Consider the following 24,399-nt stretch of genomic DNA (forward strand, 5'->3'; position numbering starts at 1 on the left):
GGAGCCTATCCCAACTGACTACGGGCACCAGGCATCTGATATATTTGATGTGAAAAACACCTTTATTTGAATTAGTAAGCAAGAAAGCAATGTTTTCATTTACATTAATTTATGACTTCCCTTTTTAATGAAATACCAAATTCCATGCTTGACTGAAAAGGAATTTAACCAGTCAAGTCTTGTCCAAATATCAAATGACTGAAAAGGAGTTTAACCAGTCAGGTCTCGTCCAAATATCAAATGACTGAAAAGGAATTTAACCAGTCAAGTCTCGTCCAAATATCAAATTGCTGTTAACTTTATTCATCGGCCACCAGACAACGCAGATTGGCAGAACTGGAGTAAGAGTTTCAGCCACTTTCCTGGGGCCATTTTATTGGCCACCCTGGATCAAGATTCCAAATATTACGGTGCACATGAAGCTGTGAAATCTCCTCTAACACCTTAAGTCTCAGAAACAAGTGGTGTCCGCATCTCCACTCATAGAAAGACAGTCTGACGAGAGTCCACACTGAATGTAAAGAAAGCCGACCCAAAACCCTCCCACGAACATTATACGTGTTTATGTCTAAATGTTAATGTGACATGCCACCAATGCAATTTGTGCCACCTGCGGTCTCCCCACACGTCCCTTCAACACAAGCGACAATTGATGTTGACAGCAGGAAGGACAAAACTAACTTGACACATCGTCGTAACCTTCCCTAAAACTAATGTCACTGTCAGGAGCACAGGGTTTTCTCAAGTGACAGAAGCCATGTCCCATCTATCAAATGAGAAGTGGAAAAATTAAAGCTGACTCATGGCAAAGAGAGTCGCCTGGGAGTCTGGGACCCATTTAAAACCCAACAAATCGGAGTGCCCGTTTGAAATGTCCACACTCCAAGCTTATGAGTCACTGCAGCAAACAGTCATCATCCTCATTCGGACAACTAAACATGACAGGCTGTGGTGGAGAGTACAGTCAATATGCAATACACATTGTACATGACTTTTTTACAGCAGTGCACATAATTAACGGACGCAAGTTCTGCTACCTTGCGGCATAGTGACCAAATGGTTAGCCTGTCACCTCACAGTTCTGAGATCGAGGATTCAGTCCCCAGTGAATTGAATCTTATTTAATTGAACGTTTTATTGTTATTATAATATTTTAATAAGATTTAAAGTTTCACCATGAAGTGCACAAAAAAATAATCAATAAATAAGTAATAGATAAATAAGAAATCAACATAATATGTAGTCAACAACATAAATAAGTAGTCAACAACATAAATTAGTAGTCAACAACATAAATTAGTAGTCAACACAGTATGTAGTCAATAACATAAATAAGTAGTCAACAACATAAATTAGTAGTCAACATAGTATGTAGTCAATAACATAAATAAGTAGTCAACAACATAAATTAGTAGTCAATAACATAAATAAGTTGTCAACAACATAAATTAGTAGTCAATAACATAAATAAGTAGTCAACATAATTTGTAGTCAACATAATATGTAGTCAACATAATATGTAGTCGACATAATATGTAGTCAACATAATATGTAGTCAACATAATATGTAGTCAACATAATATGTAGTCAACATAATATGTAGTAAACATAATATGTAGTCAACATAATATGTAGTCAAAAACATAAGTAGTCAAAAACATAAGTAGTCAAAAACATAAGTAGTCAAAAACATAAGTAGTCAAAAACATTAGTCAAAAACATAAGTAGTCAAAAACATAAGTAGTCAAAAACATAAGTAGTCAAAAACATAAGTAGTCAAAAACATAAGTAGTCAAAAACATAAGTAGTCAAAAACATAAGTAGTCAACATAATATGTAGTCAAAAACATAAGTAGTCAAAAACATAAGTAGTCAAAAACATAAGTAGTCAAAAACATAAGTAGTCAAAAACATAAGTAGTCAACATAATATGTAGTCAAAAACATAAGTAGTCAACATAATATGCAGTCAAAAACATAAGCAGTCAACATAATATGTTGTCAAAAACATAAGTAGTCAACATAATATGTAGTCAAAAACATAAGTAGTCAACATAATATGTTGTCAAAAATATAAGTAGTCAACATAATATGTAGTCAAAAACATAAGCAGTCAACATAATATGTAGTCAAAAACATAAGTAGTCAACATAATATGTATGTATGATTTTCATTTTTCATAAGTAGTCAACATGAATAAGTGGTTACAAAAAAACCCACCATATTTATTCGAATATAACGCGCACACGAATATGATGCGCATTTGTTTTTTCGCTTTTTCTTAGCACACACCAAGGATTTATTGAAGGGGGGCAACTTCTCTCCCCTGACCCCGTGGACGCGAGTCAGGCTCATAAGTCTAAACCGCAAGAGGTCGCCAGAACTAAATAAACTCCATCTTGCAACAGAAAACTTCTTTGGTGGACGTAAGATTAATCATTCCCTGAAATACTCTTAAATCGCCAAATAACCGACAGATTTACAAAGGGTTTGCTTTTCACAAAGAATGTTTATATATATATTATTAAGAATGTCTGTTTATTTTCTCAATATCATATTTTTTTCCAGGAAGACAACATAATGTAAATCTACTGCATGTATGTCGTTTTTAGAAAAGCCAAGCTGTTTGAAAATCAACTGAAAAACTGACCGATGTATAGCCCTTTCAAATCATACGTGCCTTGTTATGTGGCTCGAATCGTTACCGTTTTAAGAAGGCTGACACGTGATGACGTCTTGCCTCGGTGGTTTGCAGATCGCACGAGACATCTAGTCTAATATCACTGACGGAATAACGTATTCTGTGTATACGCATGTCTGTGGCAGACAGTCGATTATTACTTCCGGTGTTCCTGTAAGGTACGCGTTATGTGAACTTATTACGTTATCAACCTAGCACATATTTGCATGTGCTTTCTATTTACGCGTAATTGTTCAAATTGATTGCATGGTTCATACAGTAAAGTCTTTAAACTTTTTTTATACGTTTGTAAATTAGTATCCATGATTTCTCGTGCTGGATGTTTTCCTCGAGTGGCATGGACCACTTGCCAAAGGTCATTATTTGTATTCAGTCATTTTCAAAATCATTTCATATAACACATTCTGAAATACATAAACATTTTGGGTATATGGAATTTTATCAAATGGTGCAGCAGACTATGTTTTGACAGATTAACTCCACTGTACAGCCTTGTTACGTAGGACAGTGCTCCTAAAAGTAACTGGATGTTACTCATATGTTTACTCCGTCACGTACTTTGGGGTTCTTCTCATCTCATTTCCGCTTTATCTTCATTAGGGTCGGGGGGTGCTGGGTCTTATCCCAGCTGATTTCGGGCCAGAGGTGGCAGACACGCTGAATCGGTGGCCAGCCGATCGCAGAACTATGCACACTCACACCCATACCTAGGGGCCAATGCATGTTTTTGGAATGTGGGAGGAAACCGGAGCTCCCGGAGAAAACCCACTTAGTCCCGGAGAGAATATGCAAACTCCACAAGTAAACCGACCTGGATTTGAACCCAAGACCCGCACTGTGAGGCTGACGTGCTAACCACTCATGCGCCGGGCCGCCCACTTTGGGGTTGTTATCCTGGATTAACCACATGTATTAACAGAATGCAAAGCAGTTGCTCACGGCATGAAATAAGAGTAAAACAGCACTTACCTATACGCCTGAGCTCTATAGATTATGGACTCAATGTTAAGGACAGCAATTCTATACTTGAATTTGATACTTAATTTAACATTTGCTTGTGATATAGTACCACTTTCAAGGTGACAAGACCCCCCTAAAGATAGTCATGGTAGAAAATGTTGTGGACTTTGTATGTATTGACGTGGATTTGAAATTGCCTTCAAGTAACTGCAGTTTGTATTCCTTCAGGATGGGCAATTTTGCTTCTTCCACAACAGGTGGATCAGCAAGTACAGCATGTGTCAAGCTCGTTCACGTAAGTAGAGGCACTTTTATTTAAAGAAAAAAGATTATACACAAATATTTTTATATATATAGACAACTATTTTTTCATTGTGTGAGTTATGTAGTTCTGCTTGTGTTCCAGCACAAATCAAGCAGGTTTTAACTTTGGCAGACCGTAGACATATAGCCTCATTGATATTGGATTTTATTGACTTAATTATACTTACTTCCCTTATGAAGAAACAAAAACAAAAATGTTAAAATGATAGAGGCTACCTATGCAAACGATTCTGAATCGATTGGTACAATGAATCGCACAAAACAAATCATTTGTCAGAACTTGTAACTCGGATGATTCACAATGCACTTGTTACTAAATTCATCTGGTTTACAGTGCCGTTGAATCAAATGCGGAACATGCAGCATTTAAATTGGAAATTTGGTATTTTTCTGAAATCGTTGCTTCACACAAATTTTAAGTGAACATTTTTTTTTTAATTTCTGGAGTCTAGCGAGGATCTCCAGAATGCGGAAGAGAGACAGTGCCCATGATGTTCTTATGAGCAGGATCTCGCATCTCTGTCTGCTCGTATATCTAAATTTGTCTCGTATCTCAAGATAAATATTTGCCCAAAATTTTACTCGTCTCTCGAATTGCTCGTATGTCGGGCCACCACTCGTATGTCAAGGTACCACTGTACTGTGTTCTATTCCTTCCAAAGGATACTAAAAGTAGAAACTGCAATGTAAATGTACAGTTAGGATTGCCTCCCGTAGCTCCTGTAAGTGAGGATAAGGGGATTCAGAAAAAAATGAAAAAGTTTTACTTCTTGTTTGCACTGAAGCACTGTCTTTTTCACCGATTAATTGTTTAACTTTTCAGGAATTGGTGTCACAGAACTGTGTTGTGATATTTTCCAAAACTACTTGTCCGTACTGCAAAATGGCAAAGAATGTATTCAACGAAATAGGTGCCACTTACAAAGTAATTGAACTTGATGAACACAATGATGGGAGGAGACTACAAGAAGCATTGGCTCAGATGACTGGCGCCAGAACGGTAAGAACTTCATTAAACGCTTGCATTTACTACAATTGGTCTGTCAATTGTGTGTATACTTTTATGTTTTTTCCATCCTATCAGCATTAACAATCTGTATGCCTTATCATGCATTCATTCATCCACTTTCTGTTCCGCTGTATCATCATTAGGATTGCAGGGGGTGCTGGAGCCTATTCCAGCAGACTCCGGGCTAGCGCCGGGGGACACCCTTAAAAGGTGGCCAGTCAATTGCTGGGCACGAGGAGACAGACAGGCTTTCACGCTCACACTCTTACCTAGGGGCAATTTAGAGTGTCCAAATAGCCTACCATGGATGTTTTTGGAATGTGGGAGAAAACCAAAGTACACGGAGGAAATCCACACAGACCCGGGGAGAACTTGCCAACTCCACACAGGTGGCCAAACTAGGGACCCAGGATCCCAGAGCTGTGAGGCCGATACACTAACCACTTACCCGCTGCTGTCTGATGTGCTCCTTTATTTTTTCATTTGCGTGAGGCTGTGTTTATTGAGAATTCCCGAATACATCAAGTTTTAGAGGTGACAGAAGGAGAGAGGATGGCAGGATTTGAACTCACTGATGGTGTTGTGGTTTACAAGCTGCATTTTATTGAACAAAGTGTTAGGTGGAAATAATGTTCCTTACTTTGTTTTTCCCTGACCATCGACGTGCCTTCTGATACCTGGCTGATCGGAATATCTCAACAATGAGGTGGGATCGGGTTTGTGGTTAGCACATCCAAATGGCTGTTCCTAAATCCAAGAATCAATTCTTCCTGTGTGGAGTTGGCATATTCCCCTATTGACTGTAGAGGTTTTCTCCTGGTGCTCCAGTTTCCTCCCACCAAAAACATGCATGGTAGGCTTATTGACCACGTCAAATTGTCTCGAGAGATGAGCATTTGTGTGATTAGTTGTCCGTTCACAAATATCCTGCGATTAGCTAACAACCAATTCAGGTGGACTAAGCCTTCTGCCCGTAGTTAGCAGGGATATGCCCCAGCACTCCTGAAGTCCTTGAGGAAAAGCGGAACAGAAATTGAATAAATGAATATTCTAACAATGCCTAACACAACATAAAATAACAGGGTTTAAAAATATGTTTTTTGAATGAACAGTCATACTATGCTTTATAATATTGATGTTTGTTCCTCCTCTCATCAAAACACATAAGGTGCACCATTTCTCATTGATTAGGATGCTTCTTAATTCCCAAATCCAAGTAATGCTCTTTATACCAACCTTTATAACTCTATAAGGTAGATATAATACACAGGCTCCAATCAGACCTCTATGGAAAGACTCCGATAGTTTCATTATCATTATTTTACTCTGTAGTCTCTTATCTTGAGGCAATGAGGCACACAGGATTTTAAACTCTTTAGTTAGCTCCTCAAGGGCACAGGAAAAGAGTGATCATTCTCAATGAAGATCTACTGGTGGGATGTAGACGTAAAGTTCGTCATGTTCGCAGTCTGCATTTAATCCGTGCTGTTCCACTGTGCACTTGTATCTTGCTGGAAAGGTTTTGTTGGTGCTCCAAATGGTATTGCTTATACAGTGGTACCTCGAGAAACGAGATTAATTCGTTCCGGGACTGAGCTCGTATGTCAATATTCTTGTAACTCGAACAAATGTTTCCCATTGAAATGAATTAAAAACTAATTAATTTGTTCCAACCCCCCTGAAAAAAAACAAAAGCAGGGTTTTGGGTTGGAAAAAAAAAGTTTTATTTCTTCTAATTTGCCATCTATTAACAAAGTAACACATAGTGTTACTAGTGGTTTAATATTACTAAATTAATACGAATTCTGGATGGGAGAGAGACAGACAGAGAGGGGGGGGGGGGGCTTTTTTTCATAAAAATCAATAAAAACCAAGAAATGAAAAATTGGATCAGATCACTCACCAATGAGGCACAACTTCTAAAAAAAAGTTGATGTCACAAACCAGTATGAACTTCAGATATTTGCAGTCTTTTAGCTTGCCCTCTATAGGTCCTCTGTTCTGTTGTCTTGTGACTGATCTGTCATTCTGTTAGCATGCATTAGCTAGTGCAACATTAAAAAAAACTAAGCATGATCATCATGTTTGTGATTTCTCAACCACTATCATTGCTGAAAAAAAAGGGTGTTGAATGAAATAAATATGAAATGTTAAAGAAGGTGAGATTTGAGCGCCACATTAACAACACACATGTCACACTGCATTTGTGCAATTATTTTTCATTTTTTGACATGGCCACCATTTCATCACACTGTTAGAAATACCTGTTAGAAGTTCTGAGGAATACTAATACATGTACACCAAAAAAACTGAGATTATATAATATTTTTTTAAAGTGATCCTTTTTTGGCCAAATATCTCAACCCGATTAACCGTTTGTGTGTGTGCATGTGTTTAGGTGCCAAGAGTCTTCATAAATGGAAACTGTATTGGAGGTGGCTCAGATACCAAACAGCTTCATCAGCAGGGCAAGTTAGTGCCCCTGGTAAATCAATGTGCTCCCTGTTGTGATCCGAGATCTGAAGGCTCCGGAAGTGGACATTTTGAATCTGCCAAATGACTAACCGTTCTTCTGCCTACTTCCATTCATTTATTTAAAAATGTTTGCTAAGTCTTGTGTTTCAAATTGCATATTACTTGAGTTATTTATCAAAGTACAGTGAATGTTTTATCATGCAACACATTTTGATCTATTCACATCCTTGTAGAAACATCACAGTGTTGGTTTTATTAGTTATTAAATACTATTAGGTCTTCTGATTTTATTTTGATTCTTTACACAGTTCAAATTGTTTTCCAGGATAATCTCCACCCTCTATTTGTGTCCATTAAAAGGGAAAAAATAGCCTCTAAGACGTATGTACTGTATTTCATGTGGCCTATTATGGAAATGAGTTGAGTTGTGTTTATTTAATAAATGTATACATCATATTAATCAACATATTCGTCTTTATGTTAATGAAAAAAATATATGTATATATGTAAGACTAGCCGAGGGAGGCGGCCTAGTCGCTCAGTCGGCCTCACCGTGGGAGACCTGGGTTTAAATCCAGGTCGGTCCACCTTTTTGAAGTTTGCATGTTCCCCCCGGGCCTGCGTGGGTTTTCTCTGGGTACTGAAGTTTTCTCCAACATTCCAAAGACATGCATGGGAGGCTGATTGGACACTAAATTCCCCTCTAGTTATGAGAGTCAGCATGAATGGTTGTTTGTCTCCTTGTGACCTGCGATTGGCAGCCCATCAATTCAGGGTGTCCCCCGCCTCCGGCCTGAAGTCAGCTGGGATAGGCTCCAGCACCCCCTGTGACCCTTATGAGGATAAAGCGATTCAGAAAATGAAATGAGATTTTGGAAACAACCCAACCAGGAGAAGAAATAAAATACTTTCCGAAGTCACGGAGAACAAATAGTGAAAGATAAAAGACCCACATGCAGATATGAAACCACGTTTCCGACTTCTACTAAATATCCTGAATGAGAGAATGGGTTGGCTAGATTAATTGCATATATACTACGTAATTGTTTTGGGATTACCAATTTTCCATTATTTGTTGAAAATTGGCCCAGCGGTATTGTCCCTAACGAGGGTGGGTTGGCCTGAGGAATATATATTTTTTAAATCATATCATAACAACGTTATCAAAAACAAATAACCTACGCGTGACATACATCTTTGGGACTGTTTCTTCATCCGTTGAATCTGTGTGAAATGGGCGCTGTGGGGTTGTGGACGCCCTCGCTCTCACGAAACAGGCGCACCCACTTGGAAGCGTAACACGGTCACGGTGTCCATCCAGCCAGTGTTGAGTCTATGCTTCACTGCAGGCTTCCTTGCTAAGCTAGGTGTGTCACCAGTGCATGTGCTCTCTAGAATAATACTACTGAATAATATTAGCAATCATGGCTGGAAGTGCGGGTGAGTGGTGTCTCATGGAAAGTGACCCCGGGGTGTTTACGGAGCTGATAAAGGGCTTTGGTGAGTTGTATTCACTTAGTTCCAAATTGAATCGTGGTGATTTATGTAGCTAACTATCCTAGCCTTCTGCACTCCAGTAGCTGCACAATTAGCTTCTTTTCAAAACGGCTGATAAATTCAGAAAGAAAAGAAGAACAATAGTCCAACGCGATGCAATCTCGATGAAGCAAATTTCGCAGTAATGTTGAACGTTTACTAGACTATCTTTGACAGCATTGTCTATCAGGCCAATTCGTTAGCATTACTCAGCGTTCAAAACTAAGGCGCGTAAAAAGCAATAATGGTTCATATGTGACAAACGGGCGCCTCGAGCTATTTCTTAATTGCACACTTTAAGGTCAGTTCCGTGCATTATCCATGCCGCTGTGTTATTCTTAGGCTGCAAGGGTGCCCAGGTTGAAGAGATATGGAGCATGGAGCCAGAGAACTTTGACAACTTAAAGTATGTTGACTCATTGCGCTCATCTTGCTGTCCCTACCTTGACTAAAGACATACATTTTAATTTACAAGATCTTTTTCAGGCCTGTGCATGGATTGATCTTCCTGTTTAAGTGGCAGGCAGGTGAAGAGCCAGCAGGGTCTATTGTGCAGGACTCTAGACTTGATCACATCTTTTTTGCCAAACAGGTAAGATTTGCTCAACATGTTTTTTTTTAAAACCTGTTGTTTGAGTAGACCCATCATGTTTTGAGACTCATTACTATTCTTAAAATGTTTCACAAATATTGTTCAGTAACCATAACACACGGGCGCTCTAACTTTTTTTGCTCCAAGATCTAATTTTAAAGGAGTCGACCTTCCATGATCTACTTACTAATGAATATATTCATATTATATTACGTACCTTATAGAAGTATTGGTATCATGTGCACTATACAGCTCACAACAGATTTATCAACATGCATGGGAGTGAGAGATAATGGGGTGAAAATCCACTTACCATTCATGCACTAGCTTACTGCAGATAAATTCATAATATCTTTTCTAAGGGAATCAACAGACTGACAAATTGTATTGTCTTGATCTACCAGTAATTAGTACCTTGGCGATCTACTGGTAGATCGTGATCTAGGTATTGAGCACCCCTGCCATAACATGTTAATATAGTGACAAAAGAAGAAAATAAATAATAATAAAAGAAGAAAGTGGTTCAGTGGGCAGCCCGGCTGCTGAGTGGTTAACATGTCGACCTCACAGTGAGGGTCCTGGGTACAAATCCAGGTCGGTCCACCTGTGTGGAGTTTGCATGTTCTCCCCGGGCCTGCGTGGGATTTCTCTTGGTACTCTGGTTTACCCCTACATTCCTGAGACATCAATGTTAGGCTGATTGAAAAGTCCAAATTTGGTTTTCCCATCCATTTTTGAGCTGCAGCGCACTTTTTGCATATTGAAAAAAATCTCAAGGGACACCACCATGTGAAAAGCTTTTAATTTAGAACTATGTCCTCTGTATTAGCAATGGTCATTCTCATCAAAGTTTTATCAGCAGGAATCACGTAAATCTCCAAAATTATTCCAAAATTTTCACCCTGAGCAAATTTCACCAAAAGTTGATCTATGCAGACCCAGAACAATTTCTAGTTCCAGTAACCCAAAAAGAATTACTGTATTGTTTTTAATCACATCATTTTATAACCTTTCCACCAATATTCACATCAGCAAAAGTTGATGCCCTCGAAAACAAATAATTTCCGGTTCATGTTAGAGAAAAATAAGCAACAAAATGACTGTTTCACAATTTGAATCATGTACGTAATAGTTTAAGTCCTTGTGCCCTGCGATCGGCTGGCCATCGTTTGCAGGCAGTTTCCCAGAACTTCGACGTCCCATTTTTTGCTTCTCTCCCTGGCTAGCTTGGACTGATTTGACTCCTTCGCAGCATCGATTATCTCCTTCTCATGCTGTTTAAAGTCGGTGCTCTTGTGTTTTTGAGCTAATGTTGTGGGCTAAATTTGAACATTAATTAATTAGAAAATACAAAACACACAATAGTGGCATAGTAGCGAGATTCGGTTGTGGCATAATACATTTATTTTGTATTGAATTTTTTCAGGGCCGAGCAAATGTGGCATAACAGTGAGATTGTCATAGTAACGATATTTAAATGTATATGATTTCAAATACTTTATTATCCAGAGTAAAAGTCGCAGTTTTTAATGCGTAGTTTGACCAGGTTGTGTGATGTATTCTCCGGTGCAATCCCCAAAATTAGACATCATGATAATTGTTCTCAAATAATTTTTGTCAACAATTACAAGAAAAACTTTCGATACATTTGAACTGTAATTACACCGCCAATTACCCAAGAGAACAGGGGCGCTGATTGAATGTGAACGCTAGTTCTAGACCAACGTTCAGTAGACAAACAAACCGGTATATTTAGCATGGTTAGCTATAAAGCAGCTTACACAGAGTATGAAAGCAAAATGACTAACACAATCAAAATAAGTGATACGGGAGTTCATACATTTTATTTACTTAACTAAGTTTATTCCACTTGTATGATTTCAGGTTATCAACAACGCTTGTGCCACTCAGGCAATTGTCAGCGTTCTACTCAACTGCTCCCATCCCGACATGTTGCTCGGACACACACTAACGGAGTTCCGAGAATTTTCACAGAGTTTTGATGCTGCTGTATGTTTATTCACACTTACTTTTATTATTGAACAGTATCTCACTAAATTGACTACCTTGCACGTCTCACATTTCACCTTTAATGTTTCCTCTTGGAACAGTTCAGGAATTAATTAGGCTTGGATGTATACATTGGTTCGTGTCATATTTTTTAAAAAAAGTGTTAATTTATTGTTGTCTGAGAATAATCTACAGAAACAAAGCTTTCCTATCCATGCATGAATTTACCCTGGCACATTTCAAGTCAGGAACTTGAGATTGCATCTGTAGTCATGCACATGTCATTCAAATTGAGTTCACATTTACTGTCATTTACATTTTACAAAATGCCAAAATTGTTCCAAAATGTGTGTACCAATGACTGCACGCAACAACAACTTGGAAGTAAAACATCTAAACAATGCGCATAGTACAACATAATGTCATAATTATTCCTAAATTTGTGCGCCACTAACAGGACACAGCAGCAATATGGAACAACATAAAACAATGAATGATAAATAATACATGCAAATATTTAATTTTATGGTTACTTGTATCATGTTCTTGCTTACTTTGTTGTTGTTTGGGGAGTTTCACTGATTCATTAGCGATCATCTGACCCCAATTTTACAGTTACGTTTATCCCATGGCTGATTAATTGATTACAAGATAAATGGACAGAGCAGAATAAAATTTGCTAGGTATATTCTAGGGATGTATATTTATCAGCCATTTTTTATTACTGTTTGTCTCAGAGTTAAATAATAACATGACTTGATTGCAGCCCCATTTTTGAATGTTATCTTGAAAAGGATGGCATTTTCTTTTGCTTGCATAATTAAGACAAGCTGCTTATCAAGTAACATTTCCAGAAGCACAGTGCATCTTTTTTTATTTCATATTATAAAATTATTATTAAATAAAACTCCTTTAATTGAGTTTTGCATTCTTCGTCTACTGCACAATGTTGGCTGGGATTAACTCCAGCCCCCCGCCCCCCACCCCCAACCTTGTTAGGATAAACCCAGCGGAAAATCAATTAATCTTGCCCCATAGTAATCATTGAATACTTAAATACTTTGAAGACTTTGACATGAGTGATGTAACAAATACATGGTAATTAAAAATGTAGTTTGTTCAGATTTAAAAATGTCTGATTTTCATATAAAGCACATTCATACATGATTTTTTTTTAGTAGTCTTCCACAAAAACAATAATGTCAATGTCAGCAACAAGTCAATTGTCCTATTTTACATGTATGTACCTGTTTCTCCCTTAGATGAAAGGTTTGGCTCTGAGCAACTCTGAGGTTATCAGACAAGTTCATAATGGATTTGCCAGGTAAATAAATGCTTGGTTTTTATTTCAAACTGATTTTTTTTTTCAAGCTAAAATGACAAAAAAAGGTCAATGTGTATTCAAGTTTCATTTCAGATTTTATCTGATTTGGATTTTTTTTTCACTTACAGGCAGCAAATGTTTGAGTTTGATGCAAAGTCGTCTGCAAAAGATGAAGATGCCTTTCACTTTGTGAGTTATGTTCCTGTAAACGGTCGACTTTATGAGTTGGATGGACTTAGGGAAGGACCAATTGACCTAGGTAAGAAGGACGTAGCAGGTGTCACTATGGGTTTAATAGCAACATTCAAAAGCCATTTCAAGCCTTTAAATTTCCATCTGTTGTGCATTGGTGTTTCTCAAAGTAAGAGTAATATAATGGATTTAGCATAGTTTTCTACATGATGATATGCCAGCGTCCCGAAATAACATGTATCAATTTGTGGGAGATCGATCAACCAGCATAACTTGAATATTCGCTATAACTTAGCTACTTCGAAAACATGCATTACATAAAAGAGCAACTACTTTTATTATTTGCCATATCTTCAGTGTTTAAATGAGCACATTAACATGTAATTTGGATTTATGAGCCTGAGGAAATTGTGAACGGTGGTTTAAAGTGAATTGCAACATCTGTCTTCTTTTGTGTTTCACCAGGAGCCTGCAACCAAGATGACTGGATTTGCGCTGTTCGTCCGGTTATTGAAAAAAGAATACAAAAGTGAGTTAATGCAGACGCCAGGACTAATTAATTCTCCTTTCACGCACTTACACACCCTGGTGTGAACTTAGCTTGAATTTCACATCAAATTTTAATTACTTATACAAAACTCAACACCAATCCACAATTCTCTAATTGCTCTCACCTGTCATTTTATTAGATACACCTTCCTATTACCGGATTGGACCCCATTTGCCCCAATCCTTTGAGGCATAAATTCAACAATGCATTGTAAACGTTTTAGGAGGTCCACATTAATCACGCGGTTGCTGCAGATTTGTCAGCTGCACATACGACATGAATCAAATCTCCCATGCGACCACATCCCAAAGGGGCTCTATTGAATTGAGAACTGGAGACTGAAGGACATTTGAGCGAACTCAGATATATTTGAGAATCCAGTGTGAGATAATTTGAGCTTTTTGACTTGGTACGGTATCGGGCCGGATGTACCTGTCACAAAATAGGCACGCGTCTCTCTTAATGAGATAGACATAATTAGCTACAATAATCAGGTAGACTGGCTTTGAAACGATGCTCAAATGATACTAAGTACCCATAGATTTGGGAAGAAAATACCATGCATAACTACAGTGGTACCTCGAGATACGAGCTTAATTCGTTCTGGTACTGAGCTAATATATCGATATTCTCGTAACTCAAACGAACGTTTCCCATTATTTTACTTGTATCCTGAATTGCTCGTATGTCGAGGTACTGTATTTTATTACAACCAATAGACTTGACCGTTCATACAAGACAGGATAAATGCAGTATAAATACACACTCATCGGGCCAGGCAACGTTATTCCAATCATGGATTGTTCAAAAGCCTTGATTTTAGTTTAAGTTTTTGAGTGTCTTGTTTTTAACAGACACTGCTGCTGCTGTTACCCATCACGCCACAGGTTTGATGTGTTGTGCATTCATAGATGTTATTCTACATACATTGATTGTTAAGGAGAGGTTTTTCAGTTACACTTGCGTTTCGATCAGGGTTGGGGGCGTGCTGGAACCTATCCCAGCTGACTTCAGGCCAGAGGCGGGGGACACCCTTAATAGCTGGCCAGCCGATCACAGGGCAAGAGAAGACGGACAACCATTCACACTCGTATCTAGGGGCAATTTAGACTGTCCAATCAGCTTACCATGCATGTTTTTGGAATGTGGGAGGAAACCGGAGTACCCGGCAAAAACCCACGGAGGGCAGGATGAACATGCAAACTCCAAAGGGATGGACTGACCTGGATTTGAACCCAGGATCCCAGAGCTGTGAGGCTGACATACTAATCACTCAAGCCGCCGGGCTGCTTACAATCGAATATATTAATGTAGATTTTATCGAAGGCATTTTCTTTAAATACGACATTGTTTTATTCTTCTCAGGTATAGTGAAGGAGAAATTCGTTTTAACCTCATGGCCATCGTATCTGACCGGAAGACGATATATGAAAAGAAAATTGCAGAACTACAGACTCAACTTACTGAGGTGAGCAAAATCACAACAGCAAAGGACATTAACAATTGATAAAATTTGACATCAACTTTTTACGTTGAGTGGATGTCGGAAAGACAAACTGCATCCTCTTGCTGTAGCCTTAACTTTTTATTGTTTTGGGATAGCAAGAAAAAAATGTGCATTTGTGGGCCTTTAACATTCAATTTTCACTGTTTGTCTGTTTTGCATCTAAATAGCTACCGTTAACTTTGACACTTTGGTAAATAGCTCCAAAGTTTCGTTGGAAGTCCCTGGGTTAGTTTGAGTGTTGTTTAGTTTTATCCGATGTTGGTTACTCAGCTGTTTTCTAACAGTTCTGAACCTTGTTCATTTCTTGAACAGATACTAAATATAAAAGAAAAAGTACACAAATGGAGTAAAAAAAAATAAAACACCCGGCGGTCTGCCGGACCAGTGGTTAGCGCACCGGCCTCACACATCCCCGATGGTGTTGCTTGGGTTTACTTACAGGTACTCTGGTTACACCCCCCCCCCCCCCCCCCCCCAAGCCCAAAAACAACAGAGTAGGCTGATTGGACACTATAAATTGCCCCTAGGTATGGGTGTGAGTGTGCATGGTTGTATGTCTCCTCGTGCCCTGCGGTCATTTGGCCCGAAGTCAGCTGGGATAGGCTCCTGCACCCCAAACATTTTGATCACAATAAAATAAAGTATCAGTCTATCGAAAATTATCATTAACTAAGACATTTTTCTTTAAAATTTGAAACTTCAAACTCCCATAAATAAGTAAATACATTACTTTCCTCGTTATTTAATTATGAAAGTAATTGCTACCTTAGTTTTAAAGTAAAGAATATAAAATATGATTTTAACAACTATTTTTGTTGTTCTGTTGTGCAATAAAAATAAGACAACTCTTTAGACTTTGTAGACTATGAAAAGTAATGAATAATAAAACATTCGGAAATTTGGACAGTTCTTTATTTCTATAAATTTGTCTTGAAACCAAAGGACGCTGTGCAAAATGAAGTACATATGATAATCAACTAAAGACATCCACATTTTCAGCCATAACAAAAAGAAACAATGTACTGTGAGGCCGTGATTCGTCCCACCAGGCCGCCCCATTTTGGCTGTCTTAATAGTCTTTTTTGCTTTCATGCTCTTTGTTAGATGCTCTATTTCTTACCATGCTAAAAATAGATGTTTGTTCCTTACCATCTTCTTCATCTACTAAACCTTGTTCTGGAACTAGGGTTAATGTTGCATTAGCGCCATCGTTCATTGTGGTGTTGAAGTAGTGTAATTACAGTTTAATTCTATCGAATTTTATTCAAAGTTATTATTGTATAATATTATTTGACAATAATTATTATGGTGTTATCGTCCATGTCTACTAGTGAGTATAAGTGGTTTAAAAAATCAATGAATAAAACAATTCAGTGGTACCTCGAGATACGAGCTCAATGCATTCCAGGACTGAGCTCCTATGTCGAATTACTCCTAACTCAAACGAACGTTTCCATAGAAATGAACTAAAAAACAAATTAATTTGTTCCAACCCTCTGAAAAAACACCCGAAACAGGATATTTGATTGGAAAAACCTTTTTATTTCTTCTTGTTCACCATCTAATAACAGTAAAAAATAACTAGGGGTTTAATAGTACCAAAATGTGTTCAATATTACTAAAATTGGACGGATTTCGCAGGGGAGAGAGGGGGACAGAGAAGGGGGAGACTTTTTGCATGGCAACGCACTCATAATATAACAAACGCGTTTAAATGCACTTGGATTATGATGCAGACACACTCAAAAATAATTCAACAATTCAGGACTGCAGGCTCCTCAATGCAATCTCCCACACAAAAGCAGCTTCAACGGCGTTTTTATTAGAGATACGACACGTCATAAAAAAGGAGGCGTTGATACAAATAGATGTAGTGCACATTTTAACCAATAGGTGTCAATAAAGTTCTTTAAAATACATGAGTACAAAAGGGTGGACGATTAAATGTAAGAATACAATTCATATTTCACAGTTGTTACCTTTTCTTTCATCAAATGTCCAGGTGTTTAAGGTGTAATTTAACACTACAGAAACATCAATTTCCATGTTTCCCTTTTAAATCTAGGATGAACCAATGGACACAGACCAGAGCAGCACATTTCTGAGCTCCATTCAGTCAGAGATTGCAAAGTACCACCTCCTAATTGAGGAAGAAAATCAGAAACTTAAAAGATATAAGGTTGGTTGGCCAAAGTACCTCTTAAGGAAAAGTATGTTTTGTCTTGTGTGTTAAGCCACTTAATAACGGGTGTCGGAGTGTTTCGATGAAGATGCTACTTTTGATTTTTTCAGGCTTCCTATCCACTTGCGAGCTCATTCCACTGTAACAACACTTCACACAATTTAAAATCTATTTTCATTTCCTATTCATTTCCCTTCATTTCATAGACATTTAACCTTGTTATAATTGTCATAATAGCACATTTTTACACAGCACAGAGCTCGTTGTGCAAATATCATAACGATCTCTTAACGATGTATTGAAACCCGTTTCTGTTTAACTTATGGCTGATCCTTGAGTGCTCAAAGGTGTTCCTCAGCACATTCCACTTAGCTTATAACCATCCAGTGACTACAGCGTCACTCACTCATTGGATACTTAATGCCATTTTTTTTAAATTGCTCAACAATCTCTAAACAATGACCACCCTTGTCTGAATGTGGTTTAAGCAATTTCAATCAGTATGGTAGTTTGAATATGCCTATTCCTCTAGTTTTATTGTTGGTAACCTCCTTCCTTTGGTTTTGTTTATTGTTGCAGGTTGAAAACATTCGACGGAAGCACAACTATCTTCCATTCATTATGGAGTTATTGAAGACATTGGCTGAACACCAGCAGTTAATACCTTTGGTGGAGAAGGTAACTGTCATTTGTGACTAGAATTGTCTCTAGTAGATCTTCGTCTACATTTTTTTTCAATTATTTTTCAGAATCTCTGTTGTCATGTTGTCTTTTTCAAGTTATTCTTGTTAGTCCCTTTTGCAACATTTATAAACAGCCAGATTCTTATTAGATATTTTCCATTGAGATTGGTGGGAGAGGCGAAGGTGGAGGCAAACATTTAGCAGCCAAGTAAACATACACACGCACGTTAGCACCCAACTTAACAACTTGAAAATAAGTTACGTTTTGTGAAATATCGAATCAACAACGATTGCTTTTTGTTGGAGTAAATATACAACAATTGAACTAAATATATATTAAAATAAATAACTGGAGAAATGTTTAAATGATCAATATCAATAAATAAAATTGAATTAAATTCATGAAATTGAAATTAAATATAAACTATAAAAATCGTATTTATACCATGCATATGATTTTTGTTCAATTGTATGTTTATTTTAAAAATATTGAAATTGCAGCTGGGCCAGATGACGAAAATATCACGGTAAAAAAGTATCAGTATCGATAATTATCAGGATAACTAACATCTTTTTTCTTTCAAATTTGAAACATCACACTTCTGTGAATAAAAAAAAATACATTCCTCATTATATTAGGAAAGTTTGAGCTGGATTTATTTAATAACGGAGAGCACATACTAAAGTACTTATTCATGTCATGAGCATACTGTAAGATTGTATTTTTGTTGTTCTGTTGTGCAATAAAAGTAAGAAATCCGCTTACAATCAAAAGTAAAGCATAAAACCCGCTGAAATTTTGATAGGCGTTTTTTTTTCTATTTTTTTTCCTTCAAACCAAAAGTTGTTATGCAATATGAAATAAATAAAATAATCAACTGAAAACACCATCATCTTTGGTAAGCATGCTATTTTCAGCCTCACAAAAAGACAGTAAATTTACCTCACATATGGCCATTTGCAAAAAGATCAAAAAACACTATAAAATCGTTGTTCTTATTTTATTTTTTTAATTACTATTCTTATTTTTCTCTTCTTCAACAGGCAAAGGAGAAACAGAGTGCCAAAAAAGCCCAGGAGGCTAAGTAATCCTCATCAACAAATTCATCATGATCACTTGGCCATGCACGTACATAGTCCAGTCATGATTTTGCCATTGAGCCAGCTACATACTCAGTTAATGGCAATGGTGTCCTCAAGCATGCCTCACACGTTAGATTTGCATACCTGTCAACTTACACGTTTTTGCCGTATTTTATTCGTTTTTTTTTATCATTTTCAATTGTCTACGCCGTATCAAAGCTTTTGTACGGGAATTTGTTTTAAAGTACGTTTTTTGTAAGACTGATCTCGTCTTAAATCCGGATCGCCTTGGTGTGCAATCATGCTTTAAGCCAGTGCTTCTCAATTATTTTCTGTTAGGCCCCCCCTAGCAAGAAGAAAAATATTCCCCCCCCCCCCACTTCCCACCGTGACTATAAATAAAATCATTTCATAAAATTGTTATAAGTACAACATTTTATCCTTATTAACATTAAAGAAAAAGAAAAAAAGAAAGAAATATAGTAAAACTTACAAAGTTTATCAAATCTTGTTTTAAGTCTGCAACAGAAAAGATTTTAAGTGCATCAATGCCTGAAATAAAAAATAAATGAGCGCCACTGCCAGCTACTGTAGTGGATGCGCAATTACACTTTATACTAGTACGGCCAAATAAAATCCTGTTCCCCAGGGTTATAACTTGCCCCCCCCCCCCCCCGGTATCGCACCCCCCCCCCCCCCCCCAGGGGGGCGCGCCCCACTATTTGAGAAGCATTGCTTTAAGCATAATACGGCACGAGCGTCACGTTATTTCCACTTCCGTATATTTTTAGATGTGTCCCAACCCTCCCCCTTCACACCCGCATCCTGTCGTCAGTCACGTCCGCCTTTTAACTATATAGACATAGCGCGTCCGCAAGCAATGTACCCAGACAGTCAAGCTGTCAGCGTCATACAGCGACTTGAATTTCGTGAATACAAAACACCGACTGATTGGGCACCCCGTTCACTTTGGGAAAAATGTTAGACTTTTAAGTGCGCCCTATGTGAGTAATTATGTGCCATGTTGTGTTTGTAAGGTTGTTAGGGGAGCAATTGCCCGAGGTTGACAGGTATGGATTTGCATTGCAGGTGTAGCAGACAAACCTCATGAGTTCACCAGATTGCGTGCATGATGAAGAAAATGTTCTGAAATTGTCTTATTTTCATAATAAAATGTCAAGAAGTTTGCAAACTGTTGTATGTTTTTTTCCAAAGGATTTCAACCAAATGTTTTAGACAAACCAAAGTTTTTGAATATATATTTATACTATTGATGAGAGGTGTCCAACCTATTGCCTGTGGGGCACATCCTGCCCACTACCCAGTTTCTATTTGCCCAGATATAATTATGAAGATTTCATGAGGTATCGCTCACAAAAGAATCTTAAATGCTGTCGACTTCTGTTGGATTTCTCTACTTAACACCAGATGGAGGTAGCTTAACGGTGCTTCTCTGTTGTTTCCAATCAATGTAGGAAACTAAAATTTCAGTAATTTATTTTACATGATTTTTTTTTTTAAATAGGCCATGGAGCCCAAGAAGAAGAAAAAAATGCAACTCAGGAAAATGGGTTTTTTGGTCCAAATCATTTCAAAGGATTTACGGATTTGAATTGAATGCTTTTGTTTTCATTTCAAGCCTCACCACGAAGTGCACTGTAACAATAAAAAAAATACAAATAATAACATGAATAAATAATGAATAAGTAGTCAACAACATAATAGAAGAATGCAAAAGTAGAATTTAGAAAGGGATTGCTTCTCCAAACTCCACTCAAAAGATTAGAAGACTCATTATGCATGTTTCATTTTGTTCTTTTCCCAATCCCTAAATTAAAAATAACTTCCAAATTTGATTTCTTTAATTTCATCAAAGCAATGAAACATAATTCATTAATATTGTAATGAAGTTAAATGTAACCCTAACCCTCTCCAGAATGCAGTGTGGGGAAAATAAACATTTAATCAGGAATGCTCAGTCATTTTGATAGTAGACTAATATAGATATATACATACAGCATATGGTACCTTCATTGAAAGGCTTTTCATTTTTAAGCGGCTCCAGATATTTTTTGTCCGATGTGGCACTTTAAACCTGTTGGATTGTTGACAATCTAATAGTTAGCGGCCACGTGTACACTGAATTTCTTGCTGCAGGCTAGAACGTGACAGTGTAGTACGTAGTTAGTGTACCTGACCTTATTTATGGCTTCATTCTTTACACAAACACGTGCGCTCAAACACAAAAAAAGGTTCTAATTTGGATGACTTGGCTTGTCAAACTCCCGCGGCAAAGAAATGAAAACCTGCAGGTTTAACTAGAAACAAAACAATTAGTTGCTAGGTTTGACTGGCAAACTGACGTCAGATCACACTGACAACAAGGTTTGCATTCAATTCAACAGTTTCACAGTGCGGATGGCCTGATTTAATATTTACAGTCGGGCAAATAAGTATTTAGTCAACGATCAATTGTGCAAGTTATCTTACTTGAAAAGATTAGCGAGGCCTATAATTGTCAACATGGGTAAACCTCAACCATGAGAGACAGAATGTTGAGGGAAAAAAACCTGAAAATCAAATTGATTTTTAAAGAATTTATTTGCAATTCATGATGGAAAATAAGTATTTGGTCACTACCAATGGTTCATCTCAATAACGAGTGGGGACCTCATTGGAAGAAGTTAGACCTCTGACAGCAAGAGGTCTTGCCTGTGTGTAGGTGACCAAGTACTTATTCTCCACTCTAATTTAGAAATAAAATTCTTTAAAAATAAAACAATGTGATTTTGATCGTAAGGTAGTGTTTTGGGCATCAGAATGGATATTTTATTCACTGATGTAATAATGTTTAATTAATGTAGAAATCCAGAGACATCTTGAAAAGTTAAGGCAGAGCACATTAGCGTTCGAAAGCAAATTTGAATCTGAGATTGGGTTTCCAATTGCCAGTGTTCAATTTCTCTCCCTTAACATGCACTCTATGAAAATATTTAAATACACTGAGACAGCTAGTATGACTGAAGATCATCTATGGTTGCCACATAAGCAATAAAGTTGTGCCTGGCCACTGTCACTCTCTTCAATTAAGTTCGTGGCTTCTATAATAAACTATAGATCTCAAGTGACATTTGGACACCAATATGGATTTTTGTCCTCTCTTTGAAATATAATCATTTTTCAAAATACACATAAAAATGAGCGAGGATGAGTTCCGGGCGGATTATACAATGACGAATGTACTGTGCTACATACTGGAATAATGAATAAATATTAATGATACCTGGGCGGCCCGGCAGCTGAGTGTATGTATAAGTGGTGGTGTGAATGGCTATCTGTCTGCTCGTGCCCTTTGATTGGCTGGCCTCCAATTGAGGGTGGTCCCTGCCTTGTGCCCAAACTCAACTGGGATAGGCTAGAGCAGTGATTTTCAACCACTGTGCCGCGGCACACTAGTGTGCCGTGAGAGATCCTCAGGTGTGCCGTGAGAAATTATCCAATATCCTTTTTTTTAAATTAACATTTATTAATAGATTTCTGCAAATATGATGTCATTGTCCAATGTCCGTGCTGCAAAGGCTGGCAGCGTAATGTAATATTTGTCCGTGTGGCAACACGTAGTTGATTGACACGTTCCGCCAAGAAAATTAGTGATGCACCGTGGTGACAGTCATGGAGAAGTTTTTAAAAAGGACAACTGCAAACTCCGAACTGCGCCCTGGACAAGATTCTGACCCGGATAAAGGCCCTAGTATGAGTGGTGGAGAAAACAAAGCAAAGACGGTGAGCTCAAGGCAATATAGTAAAAGCTATCTTTCGTTTGGATTTACTTTCACCGGGGATGAGACGACACCTATTCCGTTATGCCTGGTGTGTGGCGAGAAGCTATCCAACAGCGCCATGGTGCCAAGCAAGCTTAAACGCCATCTCCAAACGAAACACCCGTCGCTTCAAAACAAGCCGATAAACTATTTTGTTCGCCTGCATGTAAACACAGAGAAACAGGCAACGTTTATGAGAAAAACCACAAAGGTAAATGAGAAAGCGCTCAAAGCTAGTTACCTAGTCGCCGAACTTGTTGCTAAATCAAAAAAGCCGCACACTGTGGCAGAGACATTAATACTACCTGCCTGTAAAGCCATTGTCAACGAGATGCTCGGCCCTGGTGCGGCTAAAGACATAGTTAAAGTCCCGCTCTCTGATAACACAATTGCCAGGCGTATTGATGACATGTCTACAGACATCGAAAGCCATGTTTTGGAAAAGATACGCATCAGTAGGAAATTTGCGTTGCAAGTTGACGAGTCTACGGATATTAGTGGACATTCTCAGCTCTTGGCCAATGTGCGTTTTGTGGATGGTGATGCCATTAGAGAAAACTTCCTATTTTGCAAGACACTGCCAGAAAAAACAACTGGAGAGGAAATTTTTCGGGTCACATCGGAATATCTTGACCAGGGAGGACTTACGTGGGAAAACTGCACAAGTGTGTGCACTGATGGAGCTGCAGCCATGGTCGGGCGCACCAAAGGCTTCGTGAGTAGAGTGAAGGAAAGAAACCCAGATCTGATTATTACGCACTGTTTTTTGCACCGTGAGGCCCTCGTTGCGAAGACTTTACCAGTAGAACTGGTTCCTGTGTTGGACGATGTGGTGCGCATGGTGAACTTTGTGAAGACACGACCTCTGAAAAGCCGTATATTCGCATCTCTGTGTGAGGAAATGGGAGCGGAGCATAAAGCCTTATTGCTCCATACGGAGGTCCGATGGTTGTCGCGCGGTAAGGTGCTGACCCGTGTGTATGAGCTGCGAGAGGAACTTAAAATGTTTCTGACAAATGAGAGGTCTGATTACTCAAATCAGTTTGCAAGTGATGAGTGGTGCGCAAAGTTGGCATACCTGGCTGATATATTTCATCATCTTAATGAACTGAACACAAGGATGCAGGGCCGAAATGAAAACCTGCTTACAAGCACAGATAAAATAAATGGATTCCGTTTAAAGGTGCACCTCTGGCAACAACATGTGCAACGTGCCAACCTGGAGATGTTCCCACTCACAGACAAACAGCAAAGCAACACTGCTGCACTGTCTGAGGTAATAGGTAAACATTTGAAAAGTCTTGAGGAGAAGTTGTCATTTTATTTCTCTTCAGCCTCCACTGAATGCTTTGACTGGGTTAGGGACCCATACAGCTCGGCATCAGTTGTTCGAAAGGACATGACTTTACAAGAGCAGGAGGAACTAACTGAACTGAGACAGGATCGTGGTT

General features: G+C 38.1%; 2 protein-coding genes across 7 annotated transcripts; both read left to right on the plus strand.

Annotated features, from left to right (window-relative positions):
* Window positions 1-2,301: 2,301 nt before the first annotated feature.
* Window positions 2,302-7,932, plus strand: glrx2 (glutaredoxin 2). 5 transcript variants are annotated; one of them, XM_077717434.1, is made up of 5 exons: window positions 2,838-2,858; window positions 2,998-3,055; window positions 3,889-3,955; window positions 4,808-4,984; window positions 7,392-7,932. In XM_077717434.1, exons 2-5 carry the CDS (start codon window positions 3,003-3,005, stop codon window positions 7,551-7,553), a joined length of 459 nt encoding a protein of 152 aa, XP_077573560.1. In that variant the 5' UTR covers window positions 2,838-2,858; window positions 2,998-3,002; the 3' UTR covers window positions 7,554-7,932. The 5 variants fall into 5 exon arrangements, with proteins under 5 accessions (XP_077573563.1, XP_077573561.1, XP_077573560.1 ...); XM_077717437.1 differs by lacking the exons at window positions 2,838-2,858; window positions 2,998-3,055 and adding an exon at window positions 2,302-2,425; XM_077717435.1 differs by lacking the exon at window positions 2,998-3,055 and having other exon boundaries at window positions 2,740-2,858.
* A 745-nt stretch (window positions 7,933-8,677) lies between these two features.
* On the plus strand, window positions 8,678-19,789 carry uchl5 (ubiquitin carboxyl-terminal hydrolase L5). Of its 2 annotated transcripts, none has more exons than XM_077717431.1 (11): window positions 8,678-8,968; window positions 9,347-9,410; window positions 9,491-9,596; window positions 11,481-11,606; window positions 12,869-12,930; window positions 13,059-13,189; window positions 13,588-13,651; window positions 15,038-15,140; window positions 17,245-17,358; window positions 17,941-18,039; window positions 19,089-19,789. In XM_077717431.1, exons 1-11 carry the CDS (start codon window positions 8,893-8,895, stop codon window positions 19,131-19,133), a joined length of 990 nt encoding a protein of 329 aa, XP_077573557.1. In that variant the 5' UTR covers window positions 8,678-8,892; the 3' UTR covers window positions 19,134-19,789. The 2 variants fall into 2 exon arrangements, with proteins under 2 accessions (XP_077573557.1, XP_077573558.1); XM_077717432.1 differs by having other exon boundaries at window positions 8,884-8,968; window positions 9,480-9,596.
* The last annotated feature ends 4,610 nt before the right edge of the window (window positions 19,790-24,399 follow it).

The sequence above is a fragment of the Stigmatopora nigra genome, chromosome 5 (assembly GCF_051989575.1).
Source record: "Stigmatopora nigra isolate UIUO_SnigA chromosome 5, RoL_Snig_1.1, whole genome shotgun sequence".
Classification (NCBI taxonomy): domain Eukaryota; kingdom Metazoa; phylum Chordata; class Actinopteri; order Syngnathiformes; family Syngnathidae; genus Stigmatopora; species Stigmatopora nigra.

What these genes read in the sequence shown, in the direction of transcription:
- uchl5 (XM_077717431.1), top strand. Translation starts at nt 8,893, where the DNA reads ATGGCTGGAAGTGCGGGTGAGTGGTGTCTCATGGAAAGTGACCCCGGG. An exon ending in GAGAACTTTGACAACTTAAA is followed by an intron (nt 9,411 to 9,490) that starts GTATGTTGACTC and finishes GATCTTTTTCAG; the next exon opens with GCCTGTGCATGGATTGATCT. An exon ending in AGAAACTTAAAAGATATAAG is followed by an intron (nt 17,359 to 17,940) that starts GTTGGTTGGCCA and finishes TTATTGTTGCAG; the next exon opens with GTTGAAAACATTCGACGGAA.
- glrx2 (XM_077717433.1), top strand. Translation starts at nt 3,694, where the DNA reads ATGGACTCAATGTTAAGGACAGCAATTCTATACTTGAATTTGATACTT. An exon ending in CATGTGTCAAGCTCGTTCAC is followed by an intron (nt 3,956 to 4,807) that starts GTAAGTAGAGGC and finishes TTAACTTTTCAG; the next exon opens with GAATTGGTGTCACAGAACTG. An exon ending in AGATGACTGGCGCCAGAACG is followed by an intron (nt 4,985 to 7,391) that starts GTAAGAACTTCA and finishes GCATGTGTTTAG; the next exon opens with GTGCCAAGAGTCTTCATAAA.